The sequence below is a fragment of the Bombina bombina genome, chromosome 3 (genome assembly GCF_027579735.1).
Source record: "Bombina bombina isolate aBomBom1 chromosome 3, aBomBom1.pri, whole genome shotgun sequence".
Taxonomy (NCBI): domain Eukaryota; kingdom Metazoa; phylum Chordata; class Amphibia; order Anura; family Bombinatoridae; genus Bombina; species Bombina bombina.
The window spans coordinates 797,085,900-797,110,821 of NC_069501.1; the positions used below are offsets into that span (position 1 = coordinate 797,085,900).

The following is a 24,922-nucleotide window of genomic DNA, read 5'->3' on the forward strand; positions in this document are numbered from 1 at the left end:
TTGTTTTGCATTAGAGGAAGTTGATGCCGCACTCGCCTTGAAGTTTCGAAAGGCACGAAAATTAGACTGTTTGGCCCTTGATTTGGACCTATCCTGAGGAAGGGCATGACCTTTTCCCCCAGTGATATCAGCAATGATCTCCTTCAAACCAGGCCCGAATAGGGTCTGCCCCTTGAAGGGAATGTTAAGCAGCTTAGACTTTGAAGTGACGTCAGCTGACCATGATTTAAGCCATAGCGCCCTGCGCGCCTGGATAGCAAAACCAGAATTCTTAGCCGTTAGTTTAGTCAAATGAACAATGGCATCAGAAACAAAAGAATTGGCTAGCTTAAGTGCTCTAAGCTTGTCAAGTATGTCATCCAATGGAGTCGCTACCTGTAAAGCCTCTTCCAGAGACTCAAACCAGAAAGCCGCAGCAGCAGTGACAGGCGCAATGCATGCAAGGGGCTGTAGGATAAAACCTTGTTGAATAAACATTTTTTTAAGGTAACCCTCTAACTTTTTATCCATTGGATCTGAGAAAGCACAACTGTCCTCGACAGGGATAGTAGTACACTTTGCTAGGGTAGAAACTGCTCCCTCCACCTTAGGGACTGTCCGCCATAAGTCCCGTGTGGTGGCATCTATTGGAAACATTTTCCTAAAAATAGGAGGGGGAGAGAACGGCACACCTGGTCTATCCCATTCCTTAGTAATAATTTCTGTAAACCTTTTAGGTATTGGAAAAACATCAGTGCACACAGGCACTGCATAGTATTTATCCAGTCTACACAATTTCTCTGGCACTGCAATTGTATCACAGTCATTCAGAGCAGCTAAAACCTCCCTGAGCAACACGCGGAGGTGTTCAAGCTTAAATTTAAATGTAGACATATCAGAATCAGGTTTAATCATCTTCCCTGAGTCAGAAACATCACCCACAGAAAGAAGCTCTCCTTCCTCAGCTTCTGCATATTGTGAGGCAGTATCAGACATAGCTCTTAAAGCGTCAGTATGCTCTGTATTTCTTCTAACTCCAGAGCTATCTCGCTTTCCTCTAAATTCAGGTAGTCTGGCTAATACCGCTGACAGTGTATTATCCATGAATGCCGCCATGTCTTGTAAAGTAAACGCTATGGGCGCCCTAGATGTACTTGGCGCCATTTGAGCGTGAGTCCCTTGAGCGGGAGTCAAAGGATCTGACACGTGGGGAGAGTTAGTCGGCATAACTTCCCCCTCGTCAGATTCCTCTGGTGATAGATTTTTTAAAGACAGAATATGATCTTTATTGCTTAAAGTGAAATCAGTACATTTGGTACACATTCTAAGAGGGGGTTCCACCATGGCTTTTAAACATAATGAACAAGGATTTTCCTCTATGTCAGACATGTTTAAACAGACTAGCAATGAGACCAGCAAGCTTGGAAAACACTTTAAACCAAGTTAACAAGCAAAAAATAAAAACGGTACTGTGCCTTTAAGAGAAACAAATTTTGTCAGAATTTGAAAAAACAGTGAAAAAAGGCAGTAAATCAAACAAAATTTTTACAGTGTGTATAATAAACTAGCAGAGCATTGCATCCACTTGCAAATGGATGATTAACCCCTAAGTTCAAAAACGGATAAAAAAAAACATAATTTATGCTTACCTGATAAATTCCTTTCTTCTGTAGTGTGATCAGTCCACGGGTCATCATTACTTCTGGGATATTACTCCTCCCCAACAGGAAGTGCAAGAGGATTCACCCAGCAGAGTTGCATATAGCCCCTCCCCTCTACGTCACCCCCAGTCATTCGACCAAGGACCAACGAGAAAGGAGGAACCAAGGGTGTAGTGGTGACTGGAGTATAATTTAAAAATAATTACCTGCCTTAAAAAACAGGGCGGGCCGTGGACTGATCACACTACAGAAGAAAGGAATTTATCAGGTAAGCATAAATTATGTTTTCTTCTGTTAAGTGTGATCAGTCCACGGGTCATCATTACTTCTGGGATACCAATACCAAAGCAAAAGTACACGGATGACGGGAGGGATAGGCAGGCTCTTTTATACAGAAGGAACCACTGCCTGAAGAACCTTTCTCCCAAAAATAGCCTCCGAGGAAGCAAATGTGTCAAATTTGTAAAATTTGGAAAAAGTATGAAGCGAAGACCAAGTTGCAGCCTTGCAAATCTGTTCAACAGAGGCCTCATTCTTAAAGGCCCAAGTGGAAGCCACAGCTCTAGTGGAATGAGCTGTAATTCTTTCAGGAGGTTGCTGTCCAGCAGTCTCATAGGCTAAACGTATTATGCTACGAAGCCAAAAAGAGAGAGAGGTAGCAGAAGCTTTTTGACCTCTCCTCTGACCAGAGTAAACGACAAACAGGGAAGACGTCTGTCGAAATTCTTTAGTTGCCTGTAAGTAAAATTTTAGGGCACAAACTACATCCAGATTGTGCAGAAGACGTTCCTTCTTTGAAGAAGGATTTGGACACAAAGATGGAACAACAATCTCTTGATTGATATTCCTGTTAGTGACTACCTTGGGTAAGAACCCAGGTTTAGTACGCAGAACTACCTTATCCGAATGAAAAATCAAATAAGGAGAATCACAATGTAAGGCTGATAATTCAGAGACTCTTCGAGCCGATGAAATAGCCATTAAAAATAGAACTTTCCAAGATAACAACTTTATATCAATGGAATGGAGGGGTTCAAACGGAACGCCCTGTAAAACGTTAAGAACAAGATTTAAACTCCATGGTGGAGCAACAGTCTTAAACACAGGCTTAATCCTCGCTAAAGCCTGACAAAAAACCTGAACGTCTGGCACTTCTGACAGACGTTTGTGTAACAGAATAGACAGAGCTGAGATCTGTCCCTTTAATGAACTAGCAGATAAACCCTTTTTTAAACCTTCTTGTAGAAAAGACAATATCCTAGGAATCCTAACCTTACTCCAAGAGTAACCTTTGGATTCACACCAATATAGGTATTTACGCCATATTTTATGGTAAATCTTTCTGGTAACAGGCTTCCTGGCCTGTATTAAGGTGTCAATAACTGACTCAGAAAACCCACGTCTTGATAAAATCAAACGTTCAATTTCCAAGCAGTCAGCTTCAGAGAAGTTAGATTTTGATGTTTGAAAGGACCCTGTATCAGGAGGTCCTGTTTCAGAGGTAGAGACCAAGGTGGACAGGATGACATGTCCACCAGGTCTGCATACCAAGTCCTGCGTGGCCATGCAGGTGCTATCAGAATCACTGATGCTCTCTCCTGTTTGATTCTGGCAATCAATCGAGGAAGCATCGGGAAGGGTGGAAACACATAAGCCATCCTGAAGTCCCAAGGTGCCGTCAGGGCATCTATTAGGACTGCTCCTGGATCCCTGGATCTGGACCCGTACCGAGGAAGCTTGGCGTTCTGTCGAGACGCCATGAGATCTATCTCTGGCTTGCCCCAACGTCGAAGTATTTGGGCAAAGACCTCCGGATGAAGTTCCCATTCCCCCGGATGAAAAGTCTGATGACTTAAGAAATCCGCCTCCCAATTCTCCACTCCCGGGATATGGATTGCTGACAGGTGGCAAGAGTGAGACTCTGCCCAGCGAATTATCTTTGATACTTCCATCATTGCTAGGGAGCTCCTTGTCCCTCCCTGATGGTTGATATAAGCTACAGTCGTGATGTTGTCCGACTGAAACCTGATGAACCCCCGAGTTGTCAACTGGGGCCAAGCCAGGAGGGCATTGAGAACTGCTCTCAATTCCAGAATGTTTATTGGCAGGAGACTCTCCTCCTGACTCCATTGTCCCTGAGCCTTCAGAGAATTCCAGACGGCACCCCAACCTAGAAGGCTGGCGTCTGTTGTTACAATTGTCCAGTCTGGTCTGCTGAATGGCATCCCCCTGGACAGATGTGGCCGAGAAAGCCACCATAGAAGAGAATTTCTGGTCTCTTGATCCAGATTCAGAGAAGGGGACAAGTCTGAGTAATCCCCATTCCACTAACTTAGCATGCACAATTGCAGTGGTCTGAGGTGTAAGCGAGCAAATGGCACTATGTCCATTGCTGCTACCATTAGGCCGATTACCTCAATGCATTGAGCCACCGATGGGTGTTGAATGGAATGAAGGGTGCGGCAAGCACTTTGAAGTCTTGTTAACCTGTCTTCTGTCAGGTAAATCTTCATTTCTACAGAATCTATAAGAGTCCCCAGGAAGGGAACTCTTGTAAGTGGAACGAGTGAACTTTTCTTTTCGTTCACCTTCCATCCATGTGACCTTAGAAATGCCAGTACTAACTCTGTATGAGACTTGGCAGTTTGAAAGCTTGAAGCTTGTATCAGAATGTCGTCTAGGTAAGGAGCTACCGAAATTCCCCGCGGTCTTAGTACCGCCAGAAGAGCACCTAGAACCTTTGTGAAGATTCTTGGAGCTGTAGCCAATCCGAATGGAAGAGCCACAAACTGGTAATGCCTGTCTAGAAAGGCAAACCATAGATACCGGTAATGATCTTTGTGAATCGGTATGTGAAGGTAAGCGTCCTTTAAGTCCACTGTGGTCATGTACTGACCTTCTTGGATCATGGGTAAAATTGTCCGGATAGTCTCCATTTTGAATGATGGAACTCTTAGGAATTTGTTTAGGATCTTTAAATCCAGGATTGGTCTGAAAGTTCCCTCTTTTTTGGGAACCACAAACAGATTTGAGTAAAACCCTTGTCCCTGTTCCGACCGTGGAACTGGATGGATTACTCCCATTAACAATAGATCTTGTATGCAGCGTAGAAACGCTTCTTTCTTTGTTTGGTTTGTCGACAACCTTGACAGATGAAATCTCTCTCTTGGAGGAGAGTGTTTGAAGTCCAGAAGGTATCCCTGAGATATTATCTCTAGCGTCCAGGGATCCTGGACATCTCTTGCCCAAGCCTGGGCGAAGAGAGAAAGTCTGCCCCCCACTAGATCCGATCCCGGATCGGGGGCCCTCAATTCATGCTGTTTTAGTGGCAGCTGCAGGCTTCCTGGCCTGCTTGCCCTTGTTCCAGGACTGGTTAGGTCTCCAGCCTTGTCTGTAGCGAGCACCAGATCCTTCTTGTTTTGGAGTAATGGAAGATGATGCTGCTCCTGCTTTGAAATTCCGAAAGGAACGAAAATTAGACTGTCTAGCCTTAGGTTTGGCTTTGTCTTGAGGTAGGGCGTGGCCCTTACCTCCTGTAATGTCAGCGATAATTTCTTTCAAACCAGGCCCAAATAAGGTCTGTCCCTTGAAAGGTATATTAAGTAATTTGGACTTAGAAGTTACATCAGCTGACCAGGATTTTAGCCACAGTGCTCTGCGCGCTTGAATGGCGAATCCGGAATTCTTAGCCGTAAGTTTAATTAAATGTACTACGGCTTCCGAAATGAATGAATTAGATAGCTTAAGTACTCTAAGCCTGTCTGAAATGTCGTCCAGCGTAGCTGAACCAAGATTCTCTTCTAGAGACTCAATCCAGAATGCCGCTGCAGCCGTGATCGGCGCAATGCATGCAAGGGGTTGCAATATAAAACCTTGTTGAACAAACATTTTCTTAAGGTAACCCTCTAATTTTTTATCCATTGGATCTGAAAAGGCACAGCTATCCTCTACCGGGATAGTGGTACGTTTAGCTAAAGTAGAAACTGCTCCCTCCACCTTAGGGACCGTTTGCCATAAATCCCGTGTGGTGGTGTCTATTGGAAACATCTTTCTAAATATTGGAGGGGGTGAGAACGGCACACCGGGTCTATCCCACTCCTTAGTAATAATTTCAGTTAGTCTTTTAGGTATAGGAAAAACGTCAGTACTTGTTGGTACAGCAAAATATTTATCCAACCTACACATTTTCTCGGGTATTGCAACTGTGTTACAATCATTCAGGGCCGCTAACACCTCCCCTAGTAAAACACGGAGGTTTTCCAGCTTAAATTTAAAATTTGAAATATCTGAATCCAATCTGTTTGGATCAGAACCGTCAGCCGCAGAATGAAGCTCTCCGTCCTCATGTTCTGCAAGTTGTGACGCAGTATCTGACATGGCCCTAACATTATCAGCGCACTCTGTTCTCACTCCAGAGTGATCACGCTTGCCCCTTAGTTCTGGTAATTTAGCCAAAACCTCAGTCATAACAGTAGCCATATCTTGTAATGTTATTTGTAATGGCCGCCCAGATGTACTTGGCGTCGCCATATCGCGCACGTCCCGAGCGGGAGATGCAGGTACTGTCACGTGAGGCGAGTTAGTCGGCATAACTCTCCCCTCGTTGTTTGGTGAAATTTGTTCAATTTGTACAGATTGACTTATTTAATGTAGCATCAATACAGTTAGTACATAAATTTCTATTGGGCTCCACCTTGGCTTTAGTACAAATAGTACAGGTCTCATCTTCTGAATCAGACATGTTTAACAAACTAGCAAATAAACTTGCAATTTGGAAATACTATACAAGTAAAATACAATGAAAAAAAACAAAAACAAAAAAAAAAACGAACTGTGCTTGAAAAGCACTGAATATATATAACAGATGAAATCAATCAGCTTTGTAAAACAAAATGCAACTTAGCAAAGGCTTGTACCCAGTAGCAAGAAATAACTAACCCTGAGGCATAAAAAAGTTAAAGAATAAACGTTTTTTATCACAGTCAACTACAATCTTACAGCTCTGTTAGATTACTTCCCTCAAATTAGCTTTGAAGATCCCTAGGTTCTGTAGAGATAAACCGGAACATGCAGGAAAAAACAATGAGCTTTTGACTGAAATTTTTGATGCGTAGCAAAAGCGCCAAAAAAGGTCCCACCCCCTCACACACAACAGTGAGAGAGATTAAAAACTGTCATAATTAGATCCAGCAACTGCCAAGTGGAAAAATAGTGCCCAAACATTTTATTCACCCAGTACCTCAGAAAATGAAAACGATTTTACATTCCAGCAAAAACGTTTAACATAATTAAGAATTATTAAAAAGCCTGTTGTATTTCTATTAGGCTAAAATCTTATATACACAGTGTAATTCCAGTGAAGTACCATTCCCCAGAATACTAAAATGTAAATTATACATACATGATATAATGTCGGTATGGCAGGATTTTCTCAGCAATTCCATTGTTAGAAAATAAAAACTGCTACATACCTTTTTGCAGAATAAACTGCCCGCTGTCCCCTGATCTGAAGTTTACCTCTCCTCAGATGGCCGAGAAACAGCAATATGATCTTAACAACTCCGGCTAAAATCATAGTAAAAACTCTGGTAGATTCTTCTTCAAACTCTACCAGAGAAGGAATAACACACTCCGGTGCTATTAAAAAATAACAAACTTTTGATTGAAGAAATAAACTAAATAAAATCACCATAGTCCTCTCACACATCCTATCTAGTCGTTGGGTGCAAGAGAATGACTGGGGGTGACGTAGAGGGGAGGGGCTATATGCAACTCTGCTGGGTGAATCCTCTTGCACTTCCTGTTGGGGAGGAGTAATATCCCAGAAGTAATGATGACCCGTGGACTGATCACACTTAACAGAAGAAACGATATAGACGTTTTTTTAACAGTCCCAACCAACTGCCACAGCTCTGCTGTGGCCCTACCTTCCCAAATAAACGACTTTGGAAAGCCTCTGAGCCCTTTAGAGATGTCCTATAGCATTCAGGGGACTCCTGGAGGAAGCTGGATGTCTCAGTCTGTAATTTTTGCTGCGCAATAAAGCGCCAAAATAGGCCCCTCCCACTCATGTTAAAACAGTGGAGAGTCTAAGGAAACTGTTTCTAAGCAAATTTAAGCCAGCCATGTGGAAAAAATAGGCCCCAATAAAGTTTTCTCACCAAAGCATATATAAACACGCTTAAACATGCCAGCAAACGTTTTATATTGCAAATTTATAAGAGTATTACCTCTAAAAGTAAGCATGATACCAGTCGCTATTAAATCACTGTATTCAGACTTACCTTACATAAATCTGGTATCAGCAGCATTTTCTAGCATTTACATCTCTAGAAAAAATTTTTAACTGCCCATACCTCATAGCAGGATACCCTGCACGCCATTCCCCAGCTGAAGTTACCTCTCTCTTCAGTTATGTGTGAGAACAGCAATGGATCTTAGTTACAACCTGCTAAGATCATAGAAATCACAGGCAGATTCTTCTTCTATTTTCTGCCTGGGATAAAATAGTACAACTCCGGTACCATTTAAAAACAATAAACTTTTGATTGAAGCAAAAAAAAACAACTACTTTTCACCACTTCTCTCTTACTACCTCCATGCTTGTTGAGAGTTGCAAGAGAATGACTGGATATGGCAGTTAGGGGAGGAGCTATATAGACAGCTCTGCTGTGGGTGATCCTCTTGCAACTTCCTGTTGGGAATGAGAATATCCCACAAGTAATGGATGATCCGTGGACTGGATACACCTTACAAGAGAAATATTATGCACATTTCTGTCTCTCAAACACTTTTTTAGTTGTTATTTTTCATCAGACATTTAAATCTTGTGCCTTTATAGAAAAATATAAAAGACTTAGACAAGTGCCCCATTCCAAAAGCTCTCATGAACTTGCAGAATACCAGAAAATAAAAACTTTAGCATTTAAAAAAAAAAGAAAGATATGATTAATTTACCTCCATGTTCTGTCCACTTTTATATAGTTCAGGCACAGCAAGCAACATCTCAGCTGGTAAATCTTTGTCGAGAATGCCAGTAACGAGTTGTGGAATGGATGAGAATAACAAATTAAAGAAGATCAGGTACCACTGGTCAATCATTGCTGAGCCTGAGAACCCACAGTAGAACTGGTACCAAAACAGAAGAGCCACAAACATCTATAATTTAAAGAAACAAATAATAAATGGCTGCAGATCTATACAACAGGATCACTTAAAACAGTAAAGGTTTATTTATTATGCACTGTGTAATTTGCCATTATCCAACCTCACAATAGAAATGAATATCCGTGTAGTACTTTAGAGCATGCCCATTTCTGTCTGTAAATGCAATTAAAGGGACATGAAAGTCAAAATTAAACTTTATTGATTCTGATAGAGAGCATCATTTTAAAACAACTTTCCAATTTTCTTCTATTATCAAATTTACTTTGAAATGTCAGTATCCTTTGTTGAAGAGCATACCTTGGAAGGCTCAGGAGAATGCCTGTTTCTTAAGCACTATATAGCTGCAGTGTTTGGAACAACATTTTTTCCATGTTATACATTGTTGCAAACACTGCTGTCTTATAGTTCTCAGTATACATACAGGCTCCGGAGCATAGCTAGTTATACTCTCCAATAAAGGGCTAGATTACAAGTAGAGCGCTAATTTATTGCGCGCCTGTAAATAGGCAAATTAGCATGCAAGAAATAACCAGCCATTACAAGTGGGTGGTTATTGCTACCGCAAGCTCACGGTAGCAATTAGCGCTCTGAAAATTAAGATCTCTAGTTAATTTTCCAAAAGTGTCCCAATTGACCCCAAAATAAAAGTATATTTTATTTTTTTATTAAAAAAAGTGTGGCATTTTTATTTTTTTAATTTAAAAAAAAAAAAAAAAAACTGCTCGCAGCAGTTTTTAGGTGATTATAGTTGGCAGGTGTGGGGTGTTAGAAAAAAAAACAACTACGGTCTATGCGTTCACATTGCAGGCCACAATGGTGTGTGCTGGTATTATGAGTAGAGTGCAAATATTGCGCTTGTGAATCTCGTAATCTGGAACAAAGTATGCTAATAGAAGCCAGGCACTAATTAACAACAACGGTTCTATTGTAAAAATGTACACAGTTTTACAGAAGGCACAAAAAGTAACTGAAGTTTTTATATCCCATGTTACAGTCACTTTTTGGCAGACAACAAATGGTGAAAACATTTTTGCAAGACAGAAAACTATAAAAAAAACAAACAAAAACAACAACTACATGTACAGGAATCAATTATGTGACATCTGCTTTGTATAAAGCCTTTTCTGGAATCTCTTGCCTTTAAGCAACGTCAGATTTTCCTTTGCCGTTTCTAAAACTGGGTATTAATAAAAGGTTATATATTTATATTTATAGATGTTTCTGTTCTGAGTAAAACATTATTTTCATACTTGTGGAGTTTTATCCCTGTCCATCAATTGAGCTGTGTTGGTTGTCTATATTGGTCAGTGGGCAATCTGTCCCTCAGTAAATCTTTCTTTAGTGATTCAGATACCGCATACAATTCTAAACAGCTTTCCAATTTACTTATTTTGTCTAATTTGCTTCGTTCTCTTGTTATCCTTTATTGAAATGCATAATGAGGTAGGCTCAGGAGCTGAGACCTAGCTGCTGATTGGTACCAGCACATATATGCCTCTTGTCACTGGCTAATCTATCTGTTCAGCTAGCTCACAGTAGTACATTGCTGCCCCTTCAATAAAGTATAGAAAGAGAATGAAGCAAAATTGATAACAGAAGTAATCTAGAAAGTTGTTTAAAAATGTATAATCTATTTGAATCATGAAAGAAAAAAAATACATGTTACATTTTGTGCACACGCATTTCCTGTAAGTTTCAGCATCAGTTTCAAGGGATATTAAACAGTTTTGAGATTATAATATAAAATGTTCATTTATGTATAGGAAAATAAATCTGCATTATACTTTCATTATTTATTTTGTCCCCTTTTCCTGTAATTGCTTTTCTCAGTTCAACCGAGTTTCTATAAAGTAATGGACACTGCCATATTGAAACTTAGGTTTCCTTTTCTCTAGCTCTTCTGCTTAAGACAATTAGAGACAAATATAAAACAGAAAAAAAGAGAACGTACAATGTTGTGTGGAACAATCCTATATTTCACTCAGCTTTTAATGACCTGTTTTATATCTTTCCCTAATCGTCTTCAGCAGATGAGATAGATAAGGGGAAACCTAGGTTCCAACAAGTATTTTATAGTATCTAAAAGTTTACATTTATAACTTTTTTTTTAAATAACCAAAAAATGCATCTACATTTTATTATCGGGCAAATTTTGCTTTGAATACATCATTATTTCTGTTTTATATCTGTCCCAAATTGTTCTCAGCTAAAGAGATAGACAAAGGTTAAATCTAGGTGTCAATATGACAGCACCTATTACTTTATAGACACAACCTTTACACTTATATCTTCTATATTTAAATAACCAAAATAATAAAAAAAATACATATATATTTTCCATAGGCTAATAATTGTTTTCAAAAAACATAATTAAAGGGACATGAAACCCAAGCTTTTTCTTTCATGATTTAGTTAAAATATACAATTTTAAACAACTTTACAGTTTACTTCTATTATCAAATGTGCTTCATTCTCTTGGTATCATTTGTTGAAGGAGCAGCAGTGCACTCATGGTTGCTAACTGAACACATGGGTGAGCCAATGACAATCGGTAAATATACGCAGCCACCAATCAGCAGCTAGAACCTAGGTTCTTTGCTGCTCCTGATCTTACCTAGATAAACCTTTCAGCAAAGGATAACAAGAGAAGGAAACAAGTAAATAATAGAAGTGAATTGGAAAGTTGTTTAAAATTGTATGCTCTGTCTAAATCATTAAAGTCTTATTATGACTTTAATGACCCTTTAATACCACTTTAAACAGTGTGGGTAGCTGCAAAAATATCTATTTAATCGCTGTTTAATTTACACATCAGGTAATTTAGGAGTATAACAGCCCTTTAAAATTGTTGCATTCTCTCTCTCTCTATATATATATTTAATATGCAAGTTATAACACATCAAATCAATATCATGATAGCCAGTTTAAACTCTGCAAGCTTGCATACAGACATTTTAATTATATTTCTGAGATGAGAACCTGAAGGTATTTTAAAATTTTATTTCCCAAGCAGTTTAGGGAATTAGCTTTTACAAAATGCCTACATATTGAAAAATAGTAAAGTAGTCAATTTCAATGTGCAGCAGTGTTCAATAAAGAGTGTATTTTCTTATTAAATATATGTAAAATCCGGTGGAGCAGAAAAAGAAGTAAAAAGATAGATTGATAAAGGTTTCCAAAAATGTATTTTCCTACAGTAGTCTAATATACCAATTTACTATAATGGAAGGAAGGTAGAATTTAAGTTACAATTTAGCTCGATATGTGGTATACATTATATTTCTTGTCAGCAGTAATACATACTATTGCTCCTATTTTTAATTCTTGTTGCATTAGAAATATAATGATTGATACACTTCTGTCAAATTTTGAACAGTTACATTAATGAAAAGCCGGGATATACAGCTTGCTTTAAGACTGGATAAAATAAGCAATCATTTCAATTTTAAGGCCAATAAATAAGTTTAACCATGAGCCTGCCAGATTAAATGAAATGAAGTTAGTAGCAAAGGGTACATGCTAATCACCTACCTGCAGAATATAACTTGTATAGAATGAGGGAGAAAATGTATGATGGACAAATTGCAAAACAGGATTAACAGAGATAGAACGAAAAAATATGAAGAAAAATGTTTATTAAAGGGATATGAAACCTGTTTTTTCTTTCATGATTCAGGTAGAGCAAGCAAATTTTAAGCAACTTTCTAATTTACTCCTATTATCAATTTTCCTTCGTTCTCTTGGTATGCTTTGTTGAATGAGCAGCAATGCACTACTGGTTGCTGACTAAACACATGGGTGAGCCAATGACAATCAGTATATATATGCAGCCACCAATCAGCCGCTAGAACCTAGGTTTTTGCTGCTCCTGAACATTCCTAGATAAACCATTCAGCAAAGGATAATAAGAGAAGGAAGCAAATTACTGTTTAGTATAGAAAAGAGACTACAGAACAGTAGCGGAAATAAAAGCCTAATGGAAAGAATAAGAGCTGAAAAACAGGATGGCTGAGTCTTCATATGTCGCTTAAAGAAAGAGAGAAAAAAATAATTTTGTTTTCTTTTATTTATTTTTACAGCACTTGAAAATGTAGATAATTCTATACCATTTGGTGTATACGGAAGCAATGAAAAGTACTAAATGGCTAAGGATAATGAAAAAATATATATTTCATTATAGAGGACTTCTTCATTGCAGTGATATGCACTTACCCAAGAGCGGACATGAGTTTTAGTCAAGCTTTTCATTGTGCTCAAAAGCAAATACAATTTAATCCTATCCTTGACCTCAAGTCTCTCACCAAGTTTGTCAAATGTTCCAGTTCAAAATGGAGTCACTCCATTCCATCCTTGTAACCATGTTACCAGAACACTTATTCACCATCAACTTTAAGGATACTTTATATCCAACTTAAATGACCTGGCTGCTGAATCTCTAATTTGCCTCACAAAAATGTATTGGTTTAAAGACACTCTTCCTTGTAGCCATATGATAAGTATTTTGTTTTTAACACCGTTCTCTTATTTTGTTTTAACCAAGATAAGGCAATATTGTGCACTGTCCTTTAGTTCCTACCACAAATTGTGCCTTTTACTAGTAGGGATGCAGAAATTGTTCTACAATTGTGTGTGCCAATACCTCTTATGACCTGGAATGCCTATTATACATTATAGATGTGGCCATAGCTTTAAAAAAAAAAAATATGTCCACATTGAGATCCTAATGGTTTCTTATTGTTGGCTAACATGAAATCTCTGTGGATGACATGAAATCCTCAGAATAGTGCCCATCAGAAAGGTCTTAGTTTCCTAAGCATCGGCTTGTAGGAGGGAGACCACAGGAACAGGTAGCTGACTGGCCCATAGTCATGGTACATGTAAGGGCCAAGCAGGATAATGGGTAGTGGCAAAACATCTAATGAATATCAGGTGGGTAGGAAGAGAGTTTTCTGAGGCCACTTGGGCTAAACAATATGAGCAAATCTTTACCTGACTGGCAGTTTGTAGCTTTAGTTTGGTGTTTTCCATGAACATTACTCGATTTATTATGGTCTTTTTGTGAGCAAACAGGTTCCAGATGACAAATAGCCTCTTCCATGGATTTATGTTAAAGGAAGCCAGAATGGTAATGAGGAAGATAAATACTCTTTCTGGTATTGAGTACTTTGATTATGTGAAATAGAACTTTAAATAAAGTAAATTTCAGCTCCTTTTCAATGCAACTGTAAATTATGCAGAAATGTCTTTAAAAAGAATAAAGGAGCAGCCCCTATGAGTTTAACATTTGCAGAACAGTCTCCTGTGCTGTCACAACCATAGGGGAACACAGCTAGCGTATAGAAGCTTCATTAAACTATTGAGGAAAAAGAAAAGTAGTGTGGAGCTACTTTTGTAGAATCCTGGAGAAGTAGTATGGATGATTTGAGGGGGAAAAATGTACTATTGCTAAATCCGATGTGTAGACCTTGAGCACTGTGTGTGAGGTTCTTTTTTGTTAGAAAGTGATACTGGGAGAAAATAAGAACGTGGTTTTAACAATGAGCTACAGGAGAAAAAAAAAATGCTCCCTAAAGGAGGTCGAGAGGGATTGAGGAAGAGGCAGAGATGTCAATCAAACAGCTGTTAAACTTTAAACCAAGTACTAACTGTGCAAAACGGTTATACTGGAGGATTATGCTCACCATTTAGAGAAGGGGAAAGTCAATGTAAAGAGTATACATAAAGACTCTGTAAGCAGTAAGCAAACTAAGGCCTAGATTTGGAGTTTGGCGGTAGCCGTGAAAACCAGCGTTAGAGGCTCCTAACGCTGGTTTTAGGCTACCTCCGGTATTTGGAGTCACTCAAAAAAGGGTCTAACGCTCACTTTTCAGCCGCGACTTTTCCATACCGCAGATCCCCTTACGTAAATTGCGTATCCTATCTTTTCAATGGGATTTTTCTAACTCCGGTATTTAGAGTCGTGTCTGAAGTGAGCGTTAGAAATCTAACGACAAAACTCCAGCCACAGAAAAAAGTCAGTAGTTAAGAGCTTTCTGGGCTAACGCCGGTTCATAAAGCTCTTAACTACTGTGCTCTAAAGTACACTAACACCCATAAACTACCTATGTACCCCTAAACCGAGGTCCCCCCACATCGCCGCAACTCGATTACATTTTTTAACCCCTAATCTGCCGACCGCCACCTACGTTATCCTTATGTACCCCTAATCTGCTGCCCCTAACACCGCCGACCCCTATATTATATTTATTAACCCCTAATCTGTCCCCCACAACGTCGCCGCCAGCTACCTACACTTATTAACCCCTAATCTGCCGTCCGCACGCCGCCGCCAGCTACATTATCCTTATGTACCCCTAATCTGCTGCCCTAACATCGCCGACCCCTATATTTATTAACCCCTAACCTGCCCCCCACAACGTCGCCGCCACCTACCTACAATAATTAACCCCTAATCTGCTGACCGCAAAGAGCCGCCAGCTACATTATAGCTATGTACCCCTAATCTGCTGCCCCTAACACCGCCGACCCCTATATTATATTTATTAACCCCTAACCTGCCCTCCCTAACATCGCCGACACCTAACTTCAATTATTAACCCCTAATCTGCCGACCGAATCTCGCCGCTATTCTAATAAATGTATTAACCCCTAAAGCTAAGTCTAACCCTAACACTAACACCCCCCTAAATTAAATATAATTTTAATCTAACGAAATTAATCAACTCTTATTAAATAAATTATTCCTATTTAAAGCTAAATACTTACCTGTAAAATAAATCCTAATATAGCTACAACATAAATTATAATTATATTATAGCTATTTTAGGATTAATATTTATTTTACAGGTAACTTTGTATTTATTTTAACCAGGTACAATAGCTATTAAATAGTTAAGAACTATTTAATAGCTAAAATAGTTAAAATAATTACAAATTTACCTGTAAAATAAATCCTAACCTAAGTTACAATTAAACCTAACACTACACTATCAATAAATAAATTAAATACAATACCTACAAATAACTACAATGAAATAAACTAACTAAGTTACAAAAAATAAAAAAGAACTAAGTTACAAAAAATAAAAAAATATTTACAAACATAAGAAAAATATTACAACAATTTTAAACTAATTACACCTACTCTAAGCCCCCTAATAAAATAACAAAGCCCCCCAAAATAAAAAAAATGCCCTACCCTATTCTAAATTACTAAAGTTCAAAGCTCTTTTACCTTACCAGCCCTGAACAGGGCCCTTTGCGGGGCATGCCCCAAGAAGTTCAGCTCTTTTGCCTGTAAAAAAAAACCATACAATACCCCCCCCCCCCAACATTACAACCCACATACACCTAATGTAACCCAAACCCCCCTTAAATAAACCTAACACTAAGCCCCTGAAGATCATCCTACCTTGTCTTCACCATACCAGGTTCACCGATCCGTCCTGGCTCCAAAATCTTCATCCAACCCAAGCGGGGGCTGGCGATCCATCTTCCGGCGGCTGAAGAGGTCTAGAAGAGGCTCCAAAGTCTTCATCCTATCTGGGAAGAAGAGTAGATCCGGACCGGCAACCATCATCTTCCAAGCGGCATCTTCTATCTTCATCCGATGAGGACCGGCTCCATCCTGAAGACCTCCACCGCGGACCCATCTTCATCCGGCGACGTCCAACTGAAGAATGACGGTTCCTTTAAGGGACGTCATCCAAGATGGCGTCCCTCGAATTCCGATTGGCTGATAGGATTCTATCAGCCAATCGGAATTAAGGTAGGAATATTCTGATTGGCTGATGGAATCAGCCAATCAGAATCAAGTTCAATCCGATTGGCTGATCCAATCAGCCAATCAGATTGAGCTCGCATTCTATTGGCTGTTCCGATCAGCCAATAGAATGCGAGCTCAATCTGATTGGCTGATTCAATCAGCCAATCAGATTTTTCCTACCTTAATTCCGATTGGCTGATAGAATCCTATCAGCCAATCGGAATTCGAGGGACGCCATCTTGGATGACGTCCCTTAAAGGAACCATCATTCTTCAGTTGGACGTCGCCGGATGAAGATGGGTCCGCGGTGGAGGTCTTCAGGATGGAGCCGGTCCTCATCGGATGAAGATAGAAGATGCCGCTTGGAAGATGATGGTTGCCGGTCCGGATCTACTCTTCTTCCCGGATAGGATGAAGACTTTGGAGCCTCTTCTGGGCCTCTTCAGCCGCCGGAAGATGGATCGCCAGCCCCCGCTTGGGTTGGATGAAGATTTTGGAGCCAGGACGGATCGGTGAACCTGGTATGGTGAAGACAAGGTAGGATGATCATCAGGGGCTTAGTGTTAGGTTTATTTAAGGGGGGTTTGGGTTAGATTAGGGGTATGTGGGTGGTGGGTTGTAATGTTGGGGGGGGGGGTATTGTATGTTTTTCTCCTGTTAAGTGTAGTCAGTCCACGGGTCATCCATTACTTATGGGATTATAACTCCTCCCTAACAGGAAGTGCAAGAGGATCACCCAAGCAGAGCTGCTATATAGCTCCTCCCCTCTACGTCATACCCAGTCATTCTCTTGCACCTAACTAATAGATAGGATGTGTGAGAGGACAGTGGTTATTAAAACTTAGTTTTTATTTCTTCAATCAAAAGTTTGTTATTTTAAACGGCACCGGAGTGTGTTGTTTTTTCTCAGGCAGCATTAGAAGAAGAATCTACCTGAGTTTGTGTATGATCTTAGCGGACGTAACTAAGATCCATTTGCTGTTCTCGGCCATTCTGAGGAGCGAGGTAACTTCAGAACAGGGGACAGCGGGCAGGGTTCACCTGCAAAGAGGTATGTTGCAGTATATTATTTTCTAAGGAATGGAATTGACTGAGAAAATACTGCTAATACCGATATAATGTAAGTACAGCCTTAAATGCAGTAGTAGCAACTGGTATCAGGCTGATATGTATGTATGTTGGCACTAAAGTATTTCTGGGGAATGGCACTTCACTAAGAAAATACTGTATACATATAACTTATAGCCTTTCTGCAGTGATAGCGACTAGCAACAGGCTTTTAATTTCATTTCATATATTATATTTAAAACGTTTTACTGGCAGGTTAATCGTTTTTCTCTCTGAGGTACTTGGTGAAAAATTTTATGGGCATTATTTTCCACATGGCTGTCGTTTTTGAATAAAATCAGTTTTCTGAGCTTCCCCACTGTTGTATTATGAGTGGGAGGGGCCTATTTTGGCGCTTTATTGCGCAGTAGAAATTCAGTGACAGTCTGCCTTTTTCTCCCTGCATGATCCAGGACGTCTCTACAGAGCTCAGGGGTCTCCAAAACTAGTTTTGAGGGAGGTAATCACTCACAGCAGACCTGTGAGACTGTGCTTTGACTGTGATAAAAACGTTTATATTTTCAGACAAGGTAGTTCTGCGTACTAAACCTGGGTTCTTACCTAAGGTAGTTACCAACAGGAATATCAATCAAGAGATTGTTGTTCCATCATTGTGTCCTAACCCTTCTTCAAAGAAGGAACGACTTCTGCACAATCTGGACGTTGTCCGTGCCCTGAAATTTTATTTACAGGCAACTAAGGATTTTCGACAAACTTCTTCCCTGTTTGTCGTGTATTCTGGACAGAGGAGAGGTCAAAAGGCTTCGGCCACCTCTCTCTCTTTTTGGCTTCGTAGCATAATACGTTTAGCCTATGAGACTGCTGGACAGCAGCCTCCTGAAAGAATTACAGCTCATTCTACCAGAGCTGTGGCTTCCACTTGGGCCTTTAAGAATGAGGCCTCTGTTGAACAGATTTGCAAGGCTGCGACTTGGTCTTCACTTCACACTTTTTCCAAATTTTACAAATTTGACACTTTTGCTTCTTCGGAGGCTGTTTTTGGGAGAAAGGTTCTTCAGGCAGTGGTTCCTTCCGTGTAAAGAGCCTGCCTGTCCCTCCCGTCATCCGTGTACTTTTAGCTTTGGTATTGGTATCCCATAAGTAATGGATGACCCGTGGACTGACTACACTTAACAGGAGAAAACATAATTTATGCTTACCTGATAAATTCCTTTCTCCTGTAGTGTAGTCAGTCCACGGCCCGCCCTGTTTTTTATGGCAGGTCTAAATTTTAAATTATACTCCAGTCACCACTGCACCCTATAGTTTCTCCTTTCTCGTTTGGTTTTCGGTCGAATGACTGGGTATGACGTAGAGGGGAGGAGCTATATAGCAGCTCTGCTTGGGTGATCCTCTTGCACTTCCTGTTAGGGAGGAGTTATAATCCCATAAGTAATGGATGACCCGTGGACTGACTACACTACAGGAGAAAGGAATTTATCAGGTAAGCATAAATTATGTTTTTTTTACAGGCAAAAGAGCTGAACTTCTTGGGGCATGCCCCGCAAGGGGCCCTGTTCAGGGCTGGTAAGGTAAAAGAGCTTTGAACTTTAGTAATTTAGAATAGGGTAGGGCATTTTTTTATTTTGGGGGGCTTTGTTATTTTATTAGGGGGCTTAGAGTAGGTGTCATTAGTTTAAAATTGTTGTAATATTTTTCTTATGTTTGTAAATATTTTTTTATTTTTTGTAACTTAGTTCTTTTTTATTTTTTGTACTTTAGTTAGTTTATTTCATTGTAGTTATTTGTAGGTATTGTATTTAATTTATTTATTGATAGTGTAGTGTTAGGTTTAATTGTAGGTAATTGTAGGTATTTTATTTAATTAATTTATTGATAGTGTAGTGTTAGGTTTAATTGTAACTTAGGTTAGGATTTATTTTACAGGTAATTTTGTTATTATTTTAACAAGGTAACTATTAAATAGTTATGAACTATTTAATAGCTATTGTACCTGGTTAAAATAATTACAAAGTTACCTGTAAAATAAATATTAATCCTAAAATAGCTATAATATAATTATAATTTATAGTGTAGCTATATTAGGATTTATTTTACAGGTAAGTATTTAGCTTTAAATAGGAATAATTTATTTAATAAGAGATAATTAATTTCGTTAGATGTAAATTATATTTAACTTAGGGGGGTGTTAGTGTTAGACTTAGCTTTAGGGGTTAATACATTTATTAGAATAGCGGTGAGCTCCAGTCGGCAGATTAGGGGTTAATAATTGAAGTTAGGTGTCGGCGATGTTAGGGAGGGCAGATTAGGGGTTAATACTATTTATGATAGGGTTAGTGAGGCGGATTAGGGGTTAATAACTTTATTATAGTAGCGCTCAGGTCCGGTCGGCAGATTAGGGGTTAATAAGTGTAGGCAGGTGGAGGCGACGTTGTGGGGGGCAGATTAGGGGTTAATAAATATAATATAGGTGTCGGCGATGTTAGGGCAGCAGATTAGGGGTACATAGGGATAATGTAAGTAGCGGCGGTTTACGGAGCGGCAGATTAGGGGTTAATAATAATATGCAGGGGTCAGCGATAGCGGGGGCGGCAGATTAGGGGTTAATAAGTGTAAGGTTAGGGGTGTTTAGACTCGGGGTACATGTTAGAGTGTTAGTTGCAGACGTAGGAAGTGTTTCCGCATAGCAAACAATGGGGCTGCGTTAGGAGCTGAACGCGGCTTTTTTGCAGGTGTTAGGTTTTTTTTCAGCTCAAACAGCACCATTGTTTCCAATGGGGGAATCGTGCATGAGCACGTTTTTGAGGCTGGCCGCTTGCGTAAGCAACTCTGGTATCGAGAGTTGAAGTTGCGTTAAATATGCTCTACGCTCCTTTTTTGGAGCCTAACGCAGCCATTCTGTGGACTCTCAATACCAGAGTTATTTTTATGGTGCGGCCAGAAAAAAGCCAGCGTTAGCTTTTCGGGTCGTTACCGACAAAACTCTAAATCTAGCCGTAAGGTCCTTGAAAAGGTAAAGGGTGTGCAACTTGAAGGAAAATAGCCTTCTCAAAGCAAAAACAAAAGAAAAGAACTGACAAGAGTGGGAGGAGTGAAGAAGTGTATGGATTAGCCTGGCTCGCCAGCACGCTATAGGTAAGTATAAAAGCTACAGGTGAACTTGTTTATCTGTAGCAAATGAACATTTACATAAGTTTTGATGAAAACAAATGTTAATGATCCCTATATAATAAGTATTAATTTCGTTTTAAGATAAACAAATACAGAATAGTGCAGCAAACTAATTTGTCAGAATATTTGTTCTGAATGATTCGTCCGAAACAAATTAGTCAGGCACATTTAATACAAAAAAAAAAAAAGAAAATGTATGCTTACCTGATAAATGTATTTCTTTTTTGACACAATGAGTCCACGGATCATCTTAATTACTAATGGGATATTCACCTCCTGGTCAGCAGGAGTAGGCAAAGAGCACCACAGCAGAGCTGTTAAATAGCTCATCCCTTCCCTCCCACTCCAGTCATTCGACTCAAGTTAAGGAAAGAAAGAAAAAGCCAAGGTGCAGAGGTGTCTGAAGTTTACAATAACCCACAACCTGTCTTACAAGAACAGGGCGGGCCGTGGACTCATCGTGTCAAAAAAGAAATACATTTATCAGGTAAGCATAAATTTTCTTTTCTTTTTTAACACACAATGAGTCCACGGATCATCTTAATTACTAATGGGATCCAATACCAAAGCTAGAGTACACAGATGATACAGGAGGGACAAGACAGGGAACCTAAAAGAAAGGCACCACTGTTTGAAGAACCTTTCACCCAAAAGCTGCCTCAGCCGAGGCAAAGTATCAAAACTTGAAAAATCTTGAAAAAGAGCGAAGAGAGGACCAAGTTGCAGTCTTGCAAATCTGATCCACAGAAGCTTCACTTTTAAATGCCCAAAAGGAAGCAACAGCACTCATGGAATGAGCTGTAACTCTCCTTGGAGGCTGTCTTCCAGCAGTCTCATATGCAAAACGTATGAAACTCTTCAGTCAAAAAGAAAAAAGTAACCGTAGCTTTCTGTCCCTTGCGTTTTCCTGAGAAAACCACAAAGAAGAAGACTGACGATAGTCCTTAGTCGCCTGCAGGTAAAACTTTAAAGCACAGACCAGGTCCAAATTGTGCAGAAGTCTTTCCTTCTGAGAAGAAGGATTAGGACACTAGAAAGGAACAACAATCTCCTGATTAATGTTCCGATCAGAAACAACCTTAGGAAGAAATCCTAATGTAGGACGTAAAACTACCTTAATGAATTGAAAAGAAGATAAGGAGACTCATACTGTAATGCTGAGAGTTCTGACACTCTCCGAGCAGAAGAAATAGCAGAAAGAAATAAAACTTTCCAAGATAACAACTTAATATCTAAGGAATGCATAGGCTCAAACGGAGCCCCTTGAACTCTAAAAACTAAATTCAGACTCCATGGAGGAGTAACTGGAATGAACACAGGCCTGATCCTAACCAAGGCCTGACAAAATGATTGTACATCTGGGACAACTGGCAGATGTTTGTGTAACAAAAAAGATGAAGACAGAGATTTGACCCTTTAGGGAACTTGACGATAAACCCTTTCTCCAAACCCTCTAGGAAAAAAGACAAAATTCTAGGAATCCTAACTCTACTCTATGAGTAGCCCATGGATTCACACCAATAGAGGTATTTACTCCATCCTATGATAATTTTTTCTAGTGACAGGCTTACAAGCCTGAATCATGGTCTCAATGACCGAGTAGAAAAACAGAATTTATGTTTACCTGATAAATTACTTTCTCCAACGGTGTGTCCGGTCCACGGCGTCATCCTTACTTGTGGGATATTCTCTTCCCCAACAGGAAATGGCAAAGAGCCCAGCAAAGCTGGTCACATGATCCCTCCTAGGCTCCGCCTACCCCAGTCATTCGACCGACGTTAAGGAGGAATATTTGCATAGGAGAAACCATATGATACCGTGGTGACTGTAGTTAAAGAAAATAAATTATCAGACCTGATTAAAAAACCAGGGCGGGCCGTGGACCGGACACACCGTTGGAGAAAGTAATTTATCAGGTAAACATAAATTCTGTTTTCTCCAACATAGGTGTGTCCGGTCCACGGCGTCATCCTTACTTGTGGGAACCAATACCAAAGCTTTAGGACACGGATGAAGGGAGGGAGCAAATCAGGTCACCTAAATGGAAGGCACCACGGCTTGCAAAACCTTTCTCCCAAAAAATAGCCTCAGAAGAAGCAAAAGTATCAAACTTGTAAAATTTGGTAAAAGAGTGCAGTGAAGACCAAGTCGCTGCCCTACATATCTGATCAACAGAAGCCTCGTTCTTGAAGGCCCATGTGGAAGCCACAGCCCTAGTGGAATGAGCTGTGATTCTATCAAGAGGCTGCCGTCCGGCAGTCTCGTAAGCCAATCTGATGATGCTTTTAATCCAAAAAGAGAGAGAGGTAGAAGTTGCTTTTTGACCTCTCCTGTTACCAGAATAAACAACAAACAAGGAAGATGTTTGTCTAAAATCCTTTGTAGCATCTAAATAGAATTTTAGAGCGCGAACAACATCCAAATTGTGCAACAAACGTTCCTTCTTCGAAACTGGTTTCGGACACAAGAAGGCACAACTATCTCCTGGTTAATGTTTTTGTTAGAAACAACTTTTGGAAGAAAACCAGGTTTAGTACGTAAAACCACCTTATCTGCATGGAACACCAGATAAGGAGGAGAACACTGCAGAGCAGATAATTCTGAAACTCTTCTAGCGGAAGAAATTGCAGCCAAAAACAAAACTTTCCAAGATAATAACTTAATATCAACGGAATGTAAGGGTTCAAACGGAACCCCCTGAAGAACTGAAAGAACTAAGTTGAGACTCCAAGGAGGAGTCAAAGGTTTGTAAACAGGCTTGATTCTAACCAGAGCCTGAACAAAGGCTTGAACATCTGGCACAGCTGCCAGCTCTTTGTGAAGTAACACAGACAAGGCAGAAATCTGTCCCTTCAAGGAACTTGCAGATAATCCTTTCTCCAATCCTTCTTGAAGAAAGGATAGAATCCTAGGAATCTTTACCTTGTCCCAAGGGAATCCTTTAGATTCACACCAACAGATATATTTTTTCCATATTTTGTGGTAAATTTTTCTAGTTACAGGCTTTCTGGCCTGAACAAAAGTATCAATCTGAGAACCCTCGCTTTGATAAGATCAAGCGTTCAATCTCCAAGCAGTCAGCTGGAGTAGGACCAGATTCGGATGTTCGAACGGACCTTGAACAAGAAGGTCTCGTCTCAAAGGTAGCTTCCATGGTGGAGCCGATGACATATTCACCAGATCTGCATACCAAGTCCTGCGTGGCCACGCAGGAGCTATCAAGATCACCGACGCCCTCTCCTGATTGATCCTGGCTACCAGCCTGGGGATGAGAGGAAACGGCGGGAATACATAAGCTAGTTTGAAGGTCCAAGGTGCTACTAGTGCATCTACTAGAGTCGCCTTGGGATCCCTGGATCTGGACCCGTAGCAAGGAACCTTGAAGTTCTGACGAGAGGCCATCAGATCCATGTCTGGAATGCCCCACAGTTGAGTGATTTGGGCAAAGATTTCCGGATGGAGTTCCCACTCCCCCGGATGCAATGTCTGACGACTCAGAAAATCCGCTTCCCAATTTTCCACTCCTGGGATGAGGATTGCAGACAGGTGGCAGGAGCGAGTCTCCGCCCATTGAATGATTTTGGTCACTTCTTCCATCGCCAGGGAACTCCTTGTTCCCCCCTGATGGTTGATGTACGCAACAGTCGTCATGTTGTCTGATTGAAAACGTATGAACTTGGCCCTCGCTAGCTGAGGCCAAGCCTTGAGAGCATTGAATATCGCTCTCAGTTCCAGAATATTTATCGGTAGAAGAGATTCTTCCCGAGACCAAAGACCCTGAGCTTTCAGGGATCCCCAGACCGTGCCCCAGCCCATCAGACTGGCGTCGGTCGTGACAATGACCCACTCTGGTCTGCGGGAGGTCACCCCTTGTGACAGGTTGTCCAGGGACAGCCACCAACGGAGTGAGTCTCTGGTCCTCTGATTTACTTGTATCTTCGGAGACAAGTCTGTATAGTCCCCATTCCACTGACTGAGCATACACAGTTGTAATGGTCTTAGATGAATGCGCGCAAAAGGAACTATGTCCATTGCCGCTACCATCAAACCTATCACTTCCATGCACTGCGCTATGGAAGGAAGAGGAACGGAATGAAGTATCCGACAAGAG

General features: G+C 40.3%; 1 protein-coding gene across 1 annotated transcript in view; it reads right to left on the bottom strand.

The window, feature by feature from the left end:
- ATP10A (ATPase phospholipid transporting 10A (putative)) overlaps positions 1–24,922 on the bottom strand; it is a 510,848-nt gene that overhangs the window by 6,948 nt on the left and 478,978 nt on the right. Inside the window, 1 exon segment of the mRNA XM_053705460.1 lies at positions 8,598–8,798. Coding sequence (XP_053561435.1) covers positions 8,598–8,798 — 201 coding nt within the window.